General features: G+C 40.1%; 1 protein-coding gene across 2 annotated transcripts in view; it reads right to left on the bottom strand.

Annotated features, from left to right (window-relative positions):
- Positions 1 to 2,282: 2,282 nt before the first annotated feature.
- The window catches only part of Rab11fip2 (RAB11 family interacting protein 2), a 40,273-nt gene continuing 22,818 nt past the window's right edge, over positions 2,283 to 19,737 (bottom strand). The window contains exons 4-6 of one of the 2 annotated variants that reach the window (XM_032892224.1): positions 12,254 to 12,299; positions 6,284 to 6,491; positions 2,283 to 5,636 (exon numbers count right to left, since the gene is read on the bottom strand). In XM_032892224.1, coding sequence (XP_032748115.1) covers positions 5,551 to 5,636; positions 6,284 to 6,491; positions 12,254 to 12,299 — 340 coding nt within the window. In that variant the 3' untranslated portion in view covers positions 2,283 to 5,550. Of the gene's footprint in view, positions 6,492 to 12,253; positions 12,300 to 19,737 lie in introns of both variants that reach the window. The other variant, XM_032892223.1, reaches the window with a different exon arrangement.

Below are 19,737 nucleotides of genomic sequence, written 5' to 3'. Positions count from 1 at the left end.
GCAAAATTCTCACCTACATGTACCAGCCAGCTAGTCATTCATCTTAGTGCATTTGGATGTGTGTGTGTGCGCGCGCACGCGCGCGCGCGTGCGCGTGTGTGTGTGTGTGTGTGTGTGTGTGTGTAACACATGTTCCTACTCCACTGCCTGTTGGCTGCACCCTGTGCTCTTTCCTATGTTAGTGTCTTTGATTTCATGTAGGACCCTTTTGAAGACTTGGGATGGGTCTGGGAATCGCACTATTAACTTTCCAGATACTGCTCCAGGGATAGCCTATAAACACCAATGATGTAATCTGGCCATCTTTGCTTATCTGGATAGATACAAAAGTAGGGTAGAATTTTAAACAGCTAATGTTTCCAAAAAATGGCTTCCTCTTAAGTGGAGGTCCTGAATTTTACCACCTATGCCAGGAGGCTTACAACCACCTGCAGCTCCAGTTGAGGGATCTAACTTCTCTGGCCTCTGTAGGTACCTGTGATCTGGAGCTAGTTTCTGGGAAGGAGTTCGGTTTGCCTCTGTCTCTGTGATCTTTGTACTCTTACAGTTGTTATGTCTCCTAGTTGCATGGCCCTAATGTGTGTAGGGAAAGTCACTGTACTCCTGCTCAAGGCACCCGTGAGAACTTTGGGTGAGCTTGCAGTCTCCTGCTTTTCTACTATAACAAGAGTAAGGAAGAATTTGAGTAAAATTACAGCAGTCAAATCTTTGTTAGGCTTTTTTAAAAAGAATCACCAATTTTGTTTTTAATAGTATTAACCATCCATTCTCTTGAAATTTGACCGCCATGCATCAGAGATGAAAACCCCTAAGAAATCTGCAATCTTGTTTTCTGCATGTGGTGGGACTACCAAGTGATAAAACCAATGGACACTTAGGCATGAAATTTTAGTGTGTAAGAAGTATGAGAGAATTAAACACCTTGGGTTCAAATAATTAATTGTAAGCAACTGCATATTTGTAGAAAGATAAAAGTGTGAACATTTGTTATACAAGATTATTTGAGAAACATATAAAATGTGAAGCATTTGGGTCATATGCCCTTGTGAACAAATACATTCCTGGGATGGGAACTATCCTGGCAAATGACCACCTTCGTGACCCTTGGCTTTTGGTTCCTAAACTGCCCTCAAATGCCTTTGTCTCTGCAGACAGAGAGTAAGACTACACTAGGGTTGGCTAGTTAGCAGGAAAACAGACTAGAGAGAACACACCCTGGAAGAAAGGAGCAGGTTAAAACCCTGCAAAACCAAGAATCGTTAGAGAGTAGGAGGATACTCGGCTCTGCAGAGAAAGCACTTACTCCAGGGGGGGTGCTGACTGACATTTAGGAATACACATGGACTACATCTCAGTGTCTAGACTCTAGGTTCTATAACTACAGAAGTACTGGATGTCTTGCCATCTGCATGTTTAGACACACATGTGCAGTCACAGGTATGAAAGCCACTCTCTCAGATGGAACCCCAGAAGGACAGGTATATATTTGGATGGCCATGATGAGGGCTGTGGACATATGTGGCCTCTGCCATAAGTGGAGGACTTACCTGCAAACTCCATGTGTTTGCAAACCCCATCTTACTCTTCCTTGAATACAGCTTTCCAGAACCTTGTGTCCTCTGCCTGAGTTGTGAAGAGTGGCATGACACAGAGGAAAGCTCTTGCCATGGCCTCAGCCTGAAGACCTGCACTCATAAGGCAGTTTCTACCTCATTTCAGATCCTGGTCTTCTTGGAGCATCTCACGGCAGAACATATGTATCCTTCACTGTGCTCAAGAAAACGTGCTCTTACGTTCTTAGAAACTTTTCTGGGGCTGGATAGATGACTTAGGGATAAAAGAGATTGTAATACAAGTCTGAGTCTGATCCCCAGATTGCGTGTAACAGCTGGATACAGTAGTGTAGGGAGTCTGCACACTTAGCATGCCCCTCTGGAGAGAAGGGAAGGCCTGTGCGCATGCACATCTATGCACATGTACTCTCACTCTCTCTTTCACACATATCACATACACAGACACACACACATGTGTACACACACATGTGTACACACACACACACACACACACACACACACACAGCCCTCACAAACACAAATTAGCAGAAAATATACTTCACTTCTGTGTGACTCTTCAGAACCATATTCCCTACAAGGCAGGTCTAAAGGCCTTACCAAACATATGCCCCAACACAATCTGTCTCATTATCAAGAGACAATAAAGATGTCTATAGAAATGCATGATAGGAACAGCTTTATCTACAATAAGAAATTCTGATGACTGGATTAAGTTTAAACACTTTAATCAACTATAACAAATCAATTATCATATATAAAAATTCTGACTCATGCATCAGATTACATAAATTATACAACTGTCACATTATACAATGTTTATATACTTTTGTACCTGCAAAAATGTATATGAGTTACTAAGCATTGACTTAGGAATGTAGGGGTAGTACTTTTCAATTATAAATAATGCTTACATCATTCAAACACGTGCTAAGAACATACATTTCTAGATCTGCAGCATTTTCTTCTGTACCTCACAATACAAACAATCTAGAAGCTTCAGAAATTAAAAGACCCTAATACCATTAGGTAACAGACTTCAATTCCATTGTAAGTGGTTGATATTTTTTGACAGAGAAAAGTAAATGAAATAAAACGTCAACTTTAGTTTAATGCTTGAAGAGCTTCTACACATCTTATTAGATACATCAGGAAGCCCTTCATATGCAGATTAATTAGTAAAGGTGCTACCTATTGCATATTAAATACTTCCAAGGACAGCATCTGGATTATTAAAGTTATAAATCTGTGAAAATGGGGGGCTTTCAGTATGTGCTGACAGACCCTCTCCAATAGCACCACGAGCTTGCAGTGCAGTCCTTCCCTCTGAGAAGAGATCAAATGACTGGGCATGCTCACACTTCACCCACACGCACACACAAGTGACACCTACTGCACCTAGAGACAGACGATGGCACAGACAGCAAGGAGTCTCAGCCTGCTTTTCTAATCCAGGTAAGCTGCTTTTAATTTTTAGGGGAAAACAGAAGCTTAGTGTAACAGTTACTATAGATACTTAGAGATAGCAGGTCTTTCTTTTTTATTTCTCATTTTTAAAGATTCTCCTTGTTAAGAATAAGCACTCACATGGTGGTGGGAAGCAGGGTGCAGGAGGAATGTGGAGATGGGAAGGGGAACATGAAGAAGCAGGTTGGTCACTAATGAGCTTATTTACTTAGGTTTCCACTCGTGAAACCCTTTTAAATACAAGGCAACATTTTCACAGCTGGAAAATTACAACTAGAACTTGATTTACTGCCAAAAGCAATACATGTAGTTATGTATAATCTATGAATAATACTACATTCATGGGAGGAGGGCAAAACTGGGGTCAATGCAGAACAGAGCAGCAAAAGGCAATGCTTCCAACACTTACCATGAGTAGGTTACATGGTATCTTATATACAACTCAAAGCAATGACCTTGGTATTTAAAGAATGACACTTAAGTCCCAGTGGCAGGGTGGGGTAGCAATACTGTCAAGCTGAGTTTAGAACTGAGAAGAGACTGGTTGTAAAATACTGTTGTTATTGTTGTTGTTGTTTTAAGAAATAGTTTAATTATGTAACAGAAGTGTGTTAACTTAGATCAGGCTTGATTCTGTGATTTTAAAAAATCTTGTTGATAGAAGTGTTTTTGAGTATGTATTTTTATGCTAAAATCAGAAATAAAATGTCCTTAAAAATCTATTGTACATGCACGCTTATTTCCACGTCTAAGTTAATATAAAAATAAATCATTGAATATTCCATGTTCCATTTGGAAGATAACCAAGTGTCTTTCCGGCCTTCTTCCTACAGTGCCCAGCCCCCACCTGCCACTGCTGTGTTTACTTTGGAGCTTGTTTTACTTGTAAGTCTATGTCAACTAATGATAAAACATTAAGTTCACGAGTGAAGTTCTGACCACTAGAACACATTTTCCAGAGTGTAAATGCAGACTTTTCATTTGTCTCAGACATTTGTTTTTACTTAGCAACAACAATTGCGCCTCAGATAAATCTCACTGCCTACCAGACTGTTCCTGGACAAAGCTTTCCTTCAGATTCTGAAAAGCAAATACCCATTCAGTCAGGCAGTCAGGAAGGCTGTTGAATCCACATACACAGATTCTAATGGAGGCAAAACTGTGCCTTATGACTGCCTCCTCGTAAAAGCAACAATGTCATTTGAACCAGGCTTTTTAGGTAAGATTGATGGGAAACTTATTCCGAGGACAAAAGCAACAGACAGCTCGGGTCTCTACTAGACTGAGACTCTGGAAAGGACGCCCTTGGCTAACACATGTTATTGCACCTGCAGACAGCTCATAATACTAAATACATGAATGTAGGTGCTTCAAAAAGTTGTAGAGCCTCAGCAATGTCATGGTCAAAATATGCTAAGAATTTGATGACATCTAATAAATGTTAATTTTAAATGGCACCATTAAAATAATATTTACCAAGACTTCACATTGGAAAATCAAATCTACTTTAAACTTTGAAGTTTATTACAGAATCACATCAATTATTAATTAAATGGAAGAAAAACTGATTGTAAAAATCCATTTTCCTCCTCTATTTTAATTTTAGAAAAGTACTAAAGTTTGTATTTGGGGAAAAAATTCACTTCAAAATCCATGTTTTCCAGAAAACCACAGAAATTCAGAAAATATAGTTAACAAGGGATTTTGTGACTAAAAAGAATAAGAAAATCAGCAGAACTATAATCTGTGTTTTCATTTGATTTTCAGGGAAGTCTTACTAAAAATGCACCTCACTATAGGGCTAAGGAGTGCACCCAGCCCCAGCCTCTATGCAGCAGGTCTTCACTTCCTCAGCTCAGAAAGACCGTCCACTTCAGTGTTTAGATCTGGAAGGTTAAATAGCAGCAGAAGATCTGCAGTGTTCTCGTCTCATCCCTCTTCACTTTACATTTTAGAATAATTTTATACAAACACAGAAAGTTAATCCACAGAAAACTACCATTCTAGGGAGGCAGGCTTAAACAAAGACCCCCACAGTGTGACATCAATCCCCAAGGGTGGATGTGGGTCGCCTCACGCTGAACTGGTGGAAGCCTGCTCTCAACACTCACGGTTGCAGTGAGTCTTTGGTTCAGGGCTCAAAGGCAACCATCTGTTCTATTAATGAAATTGAAATCAAGCCCACCTTCCTTGCTAGAACTTGCTGTTGCCTTGGGTTATCAGGCAATAGACAATCCCCCATCCCCCAGCTCACTGTTAGGTATAACTTGCACAGTTGTCTCTGCTCTCAATACACAGTATAACAAACCATACTACCCTATCTCTTGCTTACACTTCCATAAACTCAAACACTAGCAGAACATTGGCTGAAGAAATCCATGCTTCTATGAAAAGAATAAAGAGCTCTAAATTTTGTTATTCTTTGAGAAGAGAGTAGAGATCATCACTTTAAGGGGCAGTGATCAGGGATAAAGTTAGAAGCTGGAGCTGGATGTAGTGAATCTCTTCAAAATCAGGGTTCAGAGAACCAGGACTGGGTTGAAATAGCTTCTCCACAGAGGTGGGGTGGCCCTGGTGACAAGTGCTCCTGGGAGTATACTGCAAAAGCGCATTCTAAACTCTGAGATTGATAGCCTAACCTTAGAGGCAACCACTTGTTTTTAAATGTCTTAAGAACACACGTGTATATGAGGTATATGCATGTACTTTATATACATAAACACTGAACATACATAGTCAGGTATGAGGAACGTTTTTCAGTAGTGTTTATAATGAGCAGTGTTCCTGACACTGGGTGTGTCTACAGACTGACTTCTGAGAATCCAACCACAGTATTGGTTCTGCTTTATGGAATCTATTCCTGAGGAATCACTCATGGCTCCTGAAGATATTTCCAGGCCTATGGCAGACAGGGTCCAGCACCAGTACCCAAGTGATGCCAGAGAACTGCTCAGTCATCCAGGCATGGCTCATTTTCGGTTTAATAATTTAGAGTATTTTACCCACTCCAAAGGTTATTCTTGATAATACCTGTGAGTATGAACAGGGCTGACAATTGTTCCCAGTGACAGAGGGGAGAAGGTGAAGCCTGACTGTGCAGTCTCTTCCAGTAACACATCCTTACTCCCTTCCTGCTCGCTCGCTCTCTCTCTCTCACTCTCTCTCTCTCACTCTCTCCCTCTCCCTCTCGCTCTTCCCAGTTATAAACAGTCCTCTTGACTCCCACTAGCTATTGGTAAACTTGCCAGCTTTCCTGGATGGCTCATAGGGCACTCGCAGGATGCTGGGTGTCTCTTCCATCACCCTGACAAGGAGGTTGTCGATGTAGTCCTCTAGCTCCCGGATGTGGGTGTCCTTCCTCCGAAGGAGTTCTTTGTGCTTCACCAGCTCCTGCAGCACCTCTTCGTAGGTCAGACTCCGGTACCCAGCCGTGGCATCGAAAGGATTGCTATCCTGGAATGAGATGCAGACTTGCTTTAAGCAGGCAGGACACAGATACCTACATTAAGAGCTACTCATAATTTCACCTTCTAGTTTTGCTGAAGCTGACAAAAGTTTCTCTCCAGCTATAGCTAGAATCAGGGGAAAGTTCCTGGGTACTGCACAATCCCTGGCAGGAAGGAGAGCAGGCAGACCAAAAGCCTGACTCAAACTCTGTATGTGAAACTCCTTCTTACACAGGAACAACTTCCTAGAGCCAGAGACTGTCTGTATCAGTGAGAACTAAACCACAACACGAGTGCTGAGTGTACAGCTCAGTGGCAGAGCACTTGCTTAGCATGCAAAAGGCCCGGGCCCATCCCCGGTATATTAGGGAGCTGGATAAGACACGCTCTGTAGTTTGAAACCACAAGTTAGTCAATATAATGGAAATAGATTAAAACTAAACACCTGCAGGAATCTAGTCAAAGGACTGCCAAGAAGCTATAGAAAACTGCACATATGAACACTGTCCTCACAGAACTGCTTCCTCTAAATGTAGACTTGTATTCCATCTGGGTTTTTACTGACAATGGCTGTGAGAAACAGAAATGCCAGGCTGATTCTCTAACTTGCTGAGAAAGGCTCTTGGAACTAAACCAACGAGCACCATTCACAGGTACGGCTTCTGCCTTAACTGACCAGCATGGTGAGCTGAGTCTTCCTGAGTAGTGGATGTTTCCACTTCTCATAAATCACACCCATTTGTTTGATGCTGTTTCCCTTTATGCCCTGTTACCAGGAAGCTCAGAGCTTCCACATTAATACTTATGGTCAGGACAGCTACATGTCCTTTCATCTGACTTGTTTACCTAGCTAAAGATATTCAATTAGTTTAAAAAGTCAAACAAAAGCATAAATGCATCCAAAAGAGGGTCTTACTTCAACCTGTTTTATTCTAATAGTGTCATGACACTGAAGTCTAAAGAAAACACCTTGTGACAATGAAGATGGGCCCTTTAATATTTCCCTAGATTTCAATGCCCTGGGATTTAGCTTTCCAGTGTCTAACTGTCTAGATACAAAATAGCACATTTTATGGCTTTAAAACATAGTTCTATCCCTAAACCCAACAATTTAGGATGGTTTGCATCACTTCCTGCCAAACACTCCCATCTTGCTTTAAGAAAAATCAGCTAAAATATTAAGGAACCTCGTTTTCTTGTTCCTAAGGTGGACTCATCTGTCCAGCAGAGGATTAGTGAGGCCAGAGGAATGCAAAGACTCTTATTCCCGTGGAAAGTCTATGTCTCTCCCATCTTCAGCATCTACTGTGACTGTGCTGTGTGTCTAGCTCTTCACTAAATGCTCCTCCTGCCAGATCCCAGGGCAGAAACTAGAGTGATACCCCAGTCCCTCCAATGTCCCTTCTTCCTAGATGTACAAATTTTAGGCTGAGAACTGTCTCTCAGACTCCAGGCTTCAGAGTTTGGGTAGTAACGGCTTGCAACAGGTTTCACAATCGCCAGGCAGAAATTGGCAGTAGGGTGAGCATGGACAATTAACAAACTAGGGCTCATGGTTCAGTGGCCTGTCACAGGCTAGGGAGGTGTGACCAGAAAACAAGTCTGAGAGAAGAGGCTCTGTGACTACTACTGCACCATCAACCATTGGCAGGGTCATCTTTGAGGATTTGTAGCCTTGTCCTAAGGAAAATAAACCACTGAAGGTTTCTAAGCAGAAGTGAATCACTTAGCTTTTCTGCTACAATCAACTGTTAGCAGAAGTGTCTTTCAGGCAATGTTCTAGGAAACTAACCTGGCAACTAGGGATAATAACACTTGGGAGGGTGGAGGTTACTTCCAGAGTTACTGAAATACTGAAAACATAAATTTGGATGCTTTAAAAATCTTAACAGCCTCTATAATGCCACAATAACGATATCCAAAGGATTTTTTAACATTGAATAAATGTTGATTTAAAATGGCACCATTTAAAAAACAATGCCTCAAAAAAAAAACCTCAAAAAAAAAATCAAATCCTTAACTAGATTTTGAAGTTTATTATAAGCTTGCTTTAACTGAATAAACACAATATTTAAGGAAAGTGTATTTAAATTCTCTGAGATATACTTTAAACAACTCAGTTTTTCAATTATCAAATAGAAAAAGTTGAAATTTTCTGAATTAAATGACTTGTGCCCCAACATTCCAAATGTTGCTCTTAACCCCCTGTGGACATTTTTAGAGCTAAGTGCTGGCTTCTACCTTCCCTCTTGGGTCAGTTAGGTCTACAGCATAATGCACTGGCCACTGGTTGTTTAGCGTTATATTGTAAATTAATTATATTCTCATAAAATACATTGTATTATGCATTTCCTATAGTAAAGACAAGATAAACTATAGAGAGTTTTTAATTTGTCAGAAATAAGCTAGCCTGTGTACTTTAGCACAAGTAATACTGTATAAAAATAAGGCAGGAATCAGGCTGAGGGTCACATTCCTGATCTGGTGAGACAAGTCCCCCAACCTTTCAACTCTGTTGTCTATTGAGTGATTTTTTTTTCTGAACTGTATTTTTAAAAACAATAAAGGCCAACTAATGTGATTTCACTTCTCTAACAAAATATTTACTGGAAAAATTTAAGAATCATGGTGGTCATTAAATTTAACTAAATGGGTTATGTTACTTACAGGTTGTCTGCTTTTATTTTTTTAATGAACTTAACATAATAGCATTAGACTCTCTAATTTTAATCAAATTATATGTAAATGCAATGATTTTTCAAATTTCAAATTATGATGGCATAAATCTTATATATAAGATATATATATATAAGATATATATAAGACATAATATCACTTACATGATTAATACTGTATCAATCATACTGGTTAATGTAGCTAGTATTTTAATGTTTATCTTAAAACAATGAAGATAAGTAACATGTCCAAAAAATTCCATTATAACCTAAGTAGTCTGAATGCCACAACAGGAACCATCCTCACCTTGCAAGATTACCTAGTATTTTGGAATACCATTCGATAATCTACAGCCAAAATGAACAATATGCAACATATTCTTTACCTTTCTCACCCCAGCCTCCTTCCTAGAAATACATTTCTATTCTTAGTTAAGTTCTGTCTTCTTTATAGGTGGAAATTTTGCCCAAAATTCAGCATCAGATTTCTGAACAGGAAAACATCTTAATGACACATGTACCATAAATTACACTCTGGGAAAAAAATAATTAATACAGCTCAGGCTTGGCTCTAAATTTTACTCAATTTTTGAAAACCATATAAATTTTCTAATTTTAGGTATATTATTCTTAAGCCAACTTATTATTATACTCATACATTTATAAAGTCAAAGGAAATAATAAAATTAATATTAACTAATATAAATGATGCTAAAATGTTTTCTGGTTATAAAAAATTAGTTTGTTTAAAGAGGGGAACTCTCAAAAAATAAAAAAATTGTTTTTCAAAAAGTATATTCACTAAAATTCGGGGAAAACTGAAAACTCCAACCTCAGAACATAGATCAAATACTGCCCACAATGGTGCTGCCATAAATTCAGTATTTTGTTACCTCACTTCATAGACAGCACACATTTTAAAGACGTTTTCCTGTTTTGAAACAATATAAATTTCCCCTGTCTCTTTTCTTTCTTTCACAACTAATCCTTCTTTTCTACTTCATGTCTGCTCAAAGTCAAGTCCCTTACACAGACACAAAGATGGAAGACTGGGTTAGAGAGGAACAGTCCTCTATGAAGGTTTTCAACAGAACTTTAAATAATAAGACTCATGCGGAAGGTTCTTAGATGCATTAGCTATTTTTGCCTTACACACAATCTAGCCCTTTAAACTAGGAAATATATATATATACATATATATATATATATATATATTACAATATTTAAATTCAGACAAAAGCAAATTATCAAGACTCAAAATAACTGAAGATTTAAAGAAAGGTTGCCCTGGTAACCAAATATTGGTGGGGTCCTAACTGACATCCAAGGCAACTGGAGGAGAGAGGGAGGAGAGGAAGGCTGGCGTTCTCAGATCATCTCATTATGGTGTAATGAGGACTCTGCTCTGGGAACATCATCTCAGCTACTTTCACATCCTTTGTCTTCCTCTCTTCATCTCCCTTTCAGTTCTTAATTAGGCCTTAAAGAGCTCACACTGCCCTTTCAACTGGCTACTGCTCCTGCCTAAACACCGCGCCTCCACAGACAGGTGTTGGCACCAGCATAGCCGACATACAAACCTAATTACACAATACTCCCTCCAGAAGGAGAGAAAATAACTTGCTGGATGTCTATTACTGGAGAACTTCATGTAAATTACTTCAAACATCTTGTAATCTTCAACATAAAAATTGTTCAAATAACTTCTGAAAACTCGTCTGTAAGGACTCTTTCTCTCTTAATTGTATCTTACAGTACATTAGCAACACCTAGTAATCTTTTAGCTGTCATTTAGAATAGTTAGATTCCATAGAAAAACAATCACACATCAAGGATTCTGTTATCACCTTTAAATCCTTGAACTAAAACAATTTTCACATTTTATTTCTTTAAAGATTTCTAAGGATGTTTTAACAGTGATAAATTATAAGATTTGGAAAAGTACATCTACAAGCACATGGAAATTGTAATTAAGGTTACCTAATAAACAATAGCTACATATTAAATCAATTTTTGATGTTGCATTTTGTTTGAGATTAAGTAACAGCTGGTAGAATTCATTTTACTATCTGATCAAACACTGACTTCATATAGTCTGACATTGCTTCAAGACAGCCACATTATAAAGACAAGTATTTATAAAACATCAAAACTTAGAAATCATTTGCATAGAACAGCAAAAGCATTATCTAAAGTCCTGTGCATCCACAGTGTCTTCTACAATTCTTTAGACAGACCACTGTACTTAAAATGGTTTATAAGATAAGACTATAGCCCCACCTTGGCTTCTTTTAGACAAACATATACTAGAAATTGTGATGTGCAATTGCTGAAAAAATTTTAAATTATCTGGATCACACATATTAAGGGCAGATGGTTCAAACAGCAAAACTGGCCTCTTTCTGTTACTAGGTGAGAATGTAGTTTTCCCCCAAGAACATCGGCCTGTATTTTTATAAAGTGATTTATTCTCCAGGTCAACAAATTTAAGGCTCAGATGCAACTGAAAACTCCAATACAATCCTGAATTTCAGGTAACGATGAAACAAAGTTAAACTACCTCAACAATTCTTGCAACTACACACATCCATTTAGCTGACTGCTGTCAATTCTGGGAAAGACCTGCTTTAGGCCTGACTTGGAAGATAGGTATTCTAAGGCATTTGTCTTTCCAAAGCCTTTGCTGATAAACTGTGGTCTCTCACCTCGCTGCTTTCCAACTGAATATTAGCAAGCAGCTTTGCTCTTTATTCAGTCCCTGACCCAACAATAAATGTTAGCTACTTTCACAACTATAATGTTGACTCTGACATACAGCTTTCACATTAAGGTCACAAGTTATAAGCAAACATGTATATCCTAGATAGACGTTCAATTATAATCACATCAGCTTCGGCTCTGAGCACATACAGAAGCCACACTCATTTGTGTAGTACAGGCAGTCTCATTTCACTTTCTTCTTTCTCCCCAAACCATCACACTGACCAGTGTTGTTTCTGCCACTGAGGTGTTTAGGGAGAGAGGCATGAGGGGAATATGCAAGAAAGAAGCCAGGCTTGCTCTCTGGTGATCTTATAACTCTTTGGTAACTTACCGGGATTTTCCTGAGGTCATCACTGCTTGTTGGATTCATATGAAAACTAAGTAATAAAGCATAAAATAAAGGTTAAACATGTCATAGTCTATATGAAAAGAAACAGAAAAATAGAAACATTTTAAGCCACACTGCAACATGTCTATTTAAAATCCTGACTTAAGTAAGTGAAATTCCATTCAAGAAGTAGAAGCAAAACAGTATTTACTCAAAATCCTTAAAACATTCCCGTGTTTAAGCCCTGAAAGAAAATCTTCCAGTAGTCAGAATCAAGGAACAATAAATCGTAAATACACAGTTTCTAAATATCTTTAAACATGGTGACTTTATCAGTAAGATACTTCATTAAAGTGGTTCTTACTACTATTCCTCATTTTTATGTATATATATATATATATACATATATATATATATACACACACACACACACATATATATATAATCAACCCTTTTGATATATTTCTGTGGAAAGCTGAGAAAATTTACATTTGGAAAGGTTATAGAATAAGAGAGATTAGGCACCCTTTGTTTAAAATGTCAAGTATATTAGAAAAATTAACTTTCAAACCATACCCTGTCAATGAGAATGAGTCCACAGTAGCAGAAATAATTTCTGTCATTAATGTAATTTCTAAGTAGTTAGCTTTCAAAATTTAGTCAGAAACAGACCAAAACAAAACAGATTCCATCCATCTGGAGACATCACAGCAGAGTGCCACAGCTACTTTCTCCTTTGAAATGTGCCCATTAGGAAGGAGACTACAATCACCACAGAGAAGCTCAACTTCAAAGCCATCCGATGAGTAAATATTTCATCATTGGTGTTCCACTGCAAATCGTACCCAGCATTTAAGGCACTTGTCCTCAGAAGAGATACGAAGCAGCTTAATGTCCTGGGAGTCTTTTATTCCACATATTTCCCAATTGTCTGCATACTACATAAAAAATAGACTCCTAAGACTTAAGGAACTCACTTTTAAAATCTTGACCATGTGATAGAAATTGTGGACATTGGAAATCTTTTCTGAAACACAGCCCTGGTTATAGGTATACATCCTATCCCACAGTGCAAACCCTAAAAGGCATGATACATGTAGGACCACACATCAAGAGAATGTGCTATGTAGCCAGGGCATACTCAGGTTTTCACAGCCAGATTACAAGCACTGGCTGTGGACCTTTCCCAGGAGGCAAGCCTGTGGAAGCACTTTACTATTGCAGTCGGGCTGGGTTACTAGGCAGACAAGCATGAGACATGCAGTACAGCACTGACAGGCTTCTGCAGCTGCCACATTTTCCTATCCCTGTATGCCATCTGAATGGTGTTCTGCAAGGTCCTCTAATAGTGTCAGAGAACCAGCCATGCCTCAAAACCCTGACAAGACACAAAATGGTAAGAACAAAGTCCCAAAGGCCATCATTTGAGTTGCCTTGTACCTTCAGTCCTGTACCTGTAACCCTGTACCTGCAACCCTGCACCTGCAACACTACACCTGCTGCCCTGTACCTGCAGCCCTGAACCTACAGCCCTGTACCTGCAGCCCTGTACCTGTAGCCCTGAACCTACAGCCCCGCACCTGCAGCCCCGCACCTGCAGCCTTGCACCTGCAGCCCTGTACCCACAGCCCTGCACCTGCAGTGTTCTACTGTGGCAGCAATTGCTGATGGTTTCTACTTTCTACAGCTCTCAATCCTAGTCAGTGTAATGAAAGGGCCAATGAGAAACAGTAGTGTCCCCTTGCTTCCTGGCCTCATGTCATGTTTTCTGATAAGCAACACACTCCACTACACCCACTGGTGTACTGGAGTACTACTCCACTGGTGGACACTACCATGTGTAATTTACATGCAGGGGTGTCAAAACACCAAAGTGCTCAAGAGCAGAGAAGGAGCCGAGGGCCTTGTAGCTGGGGGAGATGAATTCATACTGTGTTCTACCCCTGTGCCTGCTGCTTTGTGACCTTTAACAAGTCACTTTGACTATATCTTGGTTCCTTCATCTGCAAAACAATAATGGCAAAAGCATTTCCCAAACAGGACTGCTGTGGAGAGAGAAAATGAATGAAGTAATGCAGAAAACAAAGAGCAGGAAGAGCTTCCGCCATGCACAATCTCAGGTCATTTGAGGTATGTAATATGCACTCTTTTAAACTCTTTTTCAGAAATAACTTATTTTCATGACAATTAAGAGGATCATGTGGTACCAAATTCTATCTTCCATAACTTCATTTTAGATATAAAGGATTAAAGGATGTTAGGCAACATTATAGCATTTGTTATAAATTCTTCCACTGCTAACAGTAGAACCGGCTCTGAGATCCGTCCTGAGCCTCCAGCCCTGGGCCTGACAACTCTTCGTGAGCACTGACTGCAAAGCTGGAGCCCCAGCATAAGCACTCTCAGTTAACTGGCCAACCACATTTTATTATGGGGTAAATAAAGCCTTATTCATAGGATGTAGAGGTAGGGTATCCCAAAATTCTTAGACTGAGTGTGTGAAAGTCATGCTCTCCCACAGAATTCACTGAAGAGGGCCTTTTTCCTGGGGCAAGTAGGATTTGAGACTCCATGAAAGACAGAAAGGCTTGGCTGTCTAGAAGACAGCTCTGTGGACACTGCCATGAGTAATGAGTGGTAGGCAGTGGCGTCAGTCCAGGTCTTTAGAGCACAACATACAGGCTAAATGCTCCGAACGCTTCTTCTAAGGACAAACCCAAGGACCTCAGATTTTATCCAGGAACAACAAGCATGTTTCCCAACAATGCTGGTCTCCTCTCAATAAGCCACCAACATTCCACATTTGGGGTTTGATCTATTCTGTTCATTCCCAGGATTTATTTTATACATCGTGACCATATCCACTCAACAGCCTGTCTCACTCAGAGAGAAATTGTTGAACTGAGAAATAATAGAAGTATGGGTGTTATCAGAAGCACATTTAGATCCAAGATTTTAATCAAAATCACAAAGTACTATGCAGTCTGAAGTAATTTTTGCTCAGGAGGGTAAAATAAAACTCAACGACCTGAGAAGGAGCTAAAGATGGTTTAGATTCTCTACACTGTCAGGACTGGGCAGAGCACTTAGGCAGCAGCCCAGCCCCTTCCCTCTGTACCTGAGCATGCGTTGGGGGTGTGAGCTTGCCTGTGAGCTCAGGTCCCCACTCGTATTGTCTGAGAGCCAAAGGCTGCACCCTCCATTACGGTCTGCTTTGTACACACACACTGGTGTGTCAAACACATGACCAACTCAGCCATTCATGGCTGCCGTTTCTCATCTGTCCTTACATGGGGGAAAGAGAGTTAACTGAACTGGATTGAATTAGTATGGTGCAAAATAAAATGTCTCTGTTTATTGACGTGTGGCACCAATTTGTGATATCTCTTTCTTTGGACTGGTGTCCTCATGTCAGACAAGATATTGAATAATACAGTTTGGCTGCTCAACTGAGCTGCTGACAAGTTAGGGGGCTGGTGTTTATAATCAGGTAGAAAATAAATCTAGATAAGCTCATGGTGAACAGGGAGGCTGTACAACTAAATTCCAGAATTTATGTTTAATCTTAGAAAAAGACCTGAGGAAGTTGATGGAGACATAGGGTCCTAAAGTAATTTTTAAACAGCTAAGTATTTTAATTTAGATGCATAAACATATTTTAAACAGATAAAAGTGTCTTAATCTTATCATAGTCAAGTTTTCAGGTAAAAGCATAAGTATTTTATTTGCAAATTCATTTAGAAATTCTGAAAAATGTTTGTCAGTAAACTTGAAATATAAACTATTGTGCATTTTAATTTTTCTAGAAATAATAAACTTTCCTATGTCATTTATTAATTTATCTTAAAGTTGGAGTAGCAAGTAAAGAAATAATTGAGTAGAAACTGAAACCTGTGTTACACTAGACTGCCTACAGGCATTAAAATAAGCCTGTCTCTATGAGGTGATGGTCCCAGTTGCTACAGTGATAACTTGGGCTACTGGCCATGCTCAAAATGGTTTTGTTTTTTTTGTTTTTTTTGTTTTGTTTTGTTTTGTTTTTTTTAAGCAAGCACATTCTTTGGAGAAGGAAGCTATAAGACAGGGGAAGACCTATTAAGAATGTTAAGTTTAAAACACTTGACTTGTCAAGACAACAGAACTCCGAGAACAAAGGTCTATTACAAGCAGAGGAAACTATTCAACCCGCAGGCTTCAGGATGGGAGGCTATCACCACAAGAGCTGCTCTTTCCAAGGCATTCAAAGTTCAGTCTTATACCTCCCACTTCTCTTTCTAAACACCATCACTGCTCAGATGACAAAGTCACTTTGGCCTACAGCTTGATGCTGTAATATGTGAATCCAAATAATTGACAAAGTCCAGAGATGTGCCACCTGGTAGGGAGAGGAGGCAGTTTCCTCAAATGCTGGCCAATCCCTTACTATGTGAAGGAAGCAAGTGTAACTCTAAAGCATCAGAGGAGAACTTCTGACAGTAATTACTGTCCAGGTCAGCATTCTATTGATCTTGTCCTTAAAGTGAATGAAGAAGGCTCTAGGGACCCAAGCTTCCCTCAGTGGCATGGGCAGGTGGGAGGAGGCTCTACAAGAGGCTGTTATGCTTCATTAAATCTATAACACGTGAGAGTAAGAGAGAAACTCTCCCTTTACAGCACTGGATTGGTATATCCTTGAGAGTGGAATAAAGACACCAGCCCTCAAACAGAAGGAACTTACCCATCCACACTCTAATCCCCACACCCCATCACTACTTCTTTGAGGACAAACTCCTTTTACCAGGGCAACTGCCTCACTTTTCCAACCTTTCCTTCCATTTCACCAAGGGCTATTCCTCCTTTCTGAGGTTGTTTTCTATACAGCGTGCCAGCCTAGTTTCTGCATTCCCAGTGCCCCTTTCATTGCTGCCTTCCTCTTTTTGTCCTTGTATGGGGGATGTGGCTATTTCCAGAGACAGAGGCCAGACCTTTCTCTACTTCACTTGGATGGCTTCACTTCTCTTGATACTTTACCTGTCACCACATCATGGATGAATGACTGAAATCTCTCTCCAACTTCTTTATCTTCCAGAACACTGGGCTTACTAGTTGTCTGGCTACATATTCAGATTAAGAATCTTGCCTGCACTTCAGGTGAATGCACCCAAACTCTTCACTTTCACCTTTTCCCCAATCATCTTGGGCACCCACGTGAAGCAGCAGTCTTTAGCAGGCATGTCCCATAAATCCATCCTCCTTGGGACTAAGCCAAGACCTCTCATCCCCTTTCTCTCTCATGGGTGTTCCTTTCTGATCACAGGGTCACAATCACACCTCTCTTTACTCCCTCTTACTCCATCTAGCCAAGGCTCTGTTGGCAGCATCTCAGGTACAAGTCTAATCTCATGATTTATCTGGAAATTCTGCTTGAATAATGACAAATTCTTTAGACAACTTTTCAATCCCACCACATTTTGCTCAGCTATTTTTCCATCTGGATGGCCCACCATTCAGTGTTAAAGTACAAGTCACCTAATAGTTTATTTCACATTTTTAACTTTCAAAGAGTTAACATTAGGAAGACTGAGCAATACCACCCTTGGGAATATATCCAAAAGATGCCCCACCATGCCACAGGGGCACATATTCCACTATGTTCATAGCAGCCTTGTTTGTGATAGCCAGAAGCTGGAAAAAACTCAGATGTCCCATAACAGAAAAATGGATACAAAAAATGGGGTTCATTTACACAATGGAATACTACTCAGCTATTAAGAGTGAGGACATCCTGAGTTTTGCAGGCAAATGGAGGGAACTAGAAAATACCATTCTGAGTGAGGGAACTCAGACCCAAAAGGACATGCATGGTATATACTCACTAATAAGTGAATATTAGCCAAAGTAAAAAGCACAGAATACTCAAGATATAGTCCACAGAACTCAAAAAGTTCAGTAAGCTGAAGGGCCCAAGTCAGGACACTTCAGTCTCATTTGGGAGGGAGAAGAAAGCAATCACAAGGAGGGAAGGAGGGATCTGGAAGGGAATGGGGAGTGGGAGGGGGAGGAGGAAGAAGAGGGGAACATGATCTGGTATTGGGGTGGGGGAAGAGGACTGAAGCCCTGAGGGCCAGCAGAAAGAATGGAAACAGGCAACCTCAGGAGGTAAAAGGTTGAGGGGACCCTTCAGAATGTACCAGAGACCTGGGAGGTGAGAGACTCTCAGAATTCAAAGGGAGGGACCTTAGATGAAATGTCCTACAGTGGGGAGACCCCAAGGCCTGACACAATTACTGAAGCTATGGAGTGCTTATGGGACCTATCTTGCCTGCCCTCTGAAAGACCAAGAAGCAGCTGAAAGAGTCAGATGCAGATATTTGCACCGAACCAATGGACAGAAGCTGCTGACCCCTGTGGCTGAATTATGAAAAAGCTGCAATAAGCTGAGTCGGAGGGCAACTCTGTAGGAGGACCAGCAGTGTCAGTTAACCTGGAGCCCTGAGATCTCTTAAACACTGGATCACCACCAGCTGAGATGAGGCCTCCAACACATATACAGCAGAGGACTGCCGGGTCTGGGTTCAGTCAGAGAAGATGCACCTAACCCTCAAGAGACTAGAGGTCCCAGGGAGGTTAGAGGTCTGGTAAGGTGGGGGATGAGGAGATGGGGACATCCTTGTGGAGACAGGGGTCCAGGAGGAGGTATGGCATGTAGAACAGTCTGAGGGTGGACTGAGAGGGGAATAAAATCTGGAATGTAAAAACAAAACAAAACAAAACAAAAAAAAACCAAAAACAAAACAATTAAATAAAAAAGAAAGAACATTAAAAGAAATGAGTATAATAATTTTTTTTACAGCAAATTGTGGCTCAACAAGCTATTTTCTCTAAATCTAGCATCAATCTAGAGCTTCCCATGCTCTTTGATAGAAGCTACTTGAAGAAACCGTATCTCATTAACCTTTCCAGCCCCATCTCTACCACAGTGTCTAGAGCATGGCAGGACCATTAAACATGTATGCTGAATGACTTGCTACTTAGTGCTTGATAATAATTTGTAAGAGCCAGGATGGTTGACTGAATGTCTACCACAAGACAACAAGTCTCCAGGGAACAGAAAAAAACCCTTTCCTAAATTACAAGTGTTACTTATATTCATATGTAAGAGGACACTAGAGGATTGTTTTCAGTTCCTTTTCAGATGAAAAGAGATATTCCAGCCTATACAACTATGTCACGGTTGTTTTTTTTCTATTTGATACAAGCTAGAGTCACTTGAGAATAAGAAAATGCCTCCATCAGAGTGTCCTATAAGCAAACCTATGAGGCATATTCTTGATAAAATGACTGTTTTGGGAGGATGGGAAGGCCCTGCCTACTGTAGGTGGTACTGCCCGATGTGCAGGTACTCCTGAAGTATACAAGAAAGCAGACTGAGCAAGCCACAGGGAGCAAGTCAGTAAACAGTATCCTTCATGGTGTCTGCATCAGTTTCTGCCTCTAGGTTCCTGCTT

Source organism: Rattus rattus, chromosome 2 (assembly GCF_011064425.1).
Source record: "Rattus rattus isolate New Zealand chromosome 2, Rrattus_CSIRO_v1, whole genome shotgun sequence".
Lineage (NCBI taxonomy): Eukaryota > Metazoa > Chordata > Mammalia > Rodentia > Muridae > Rattus > Rattus rattus.
This window is presented reverse-complemented; position numbering and strand designations above follow the sequence as displayed.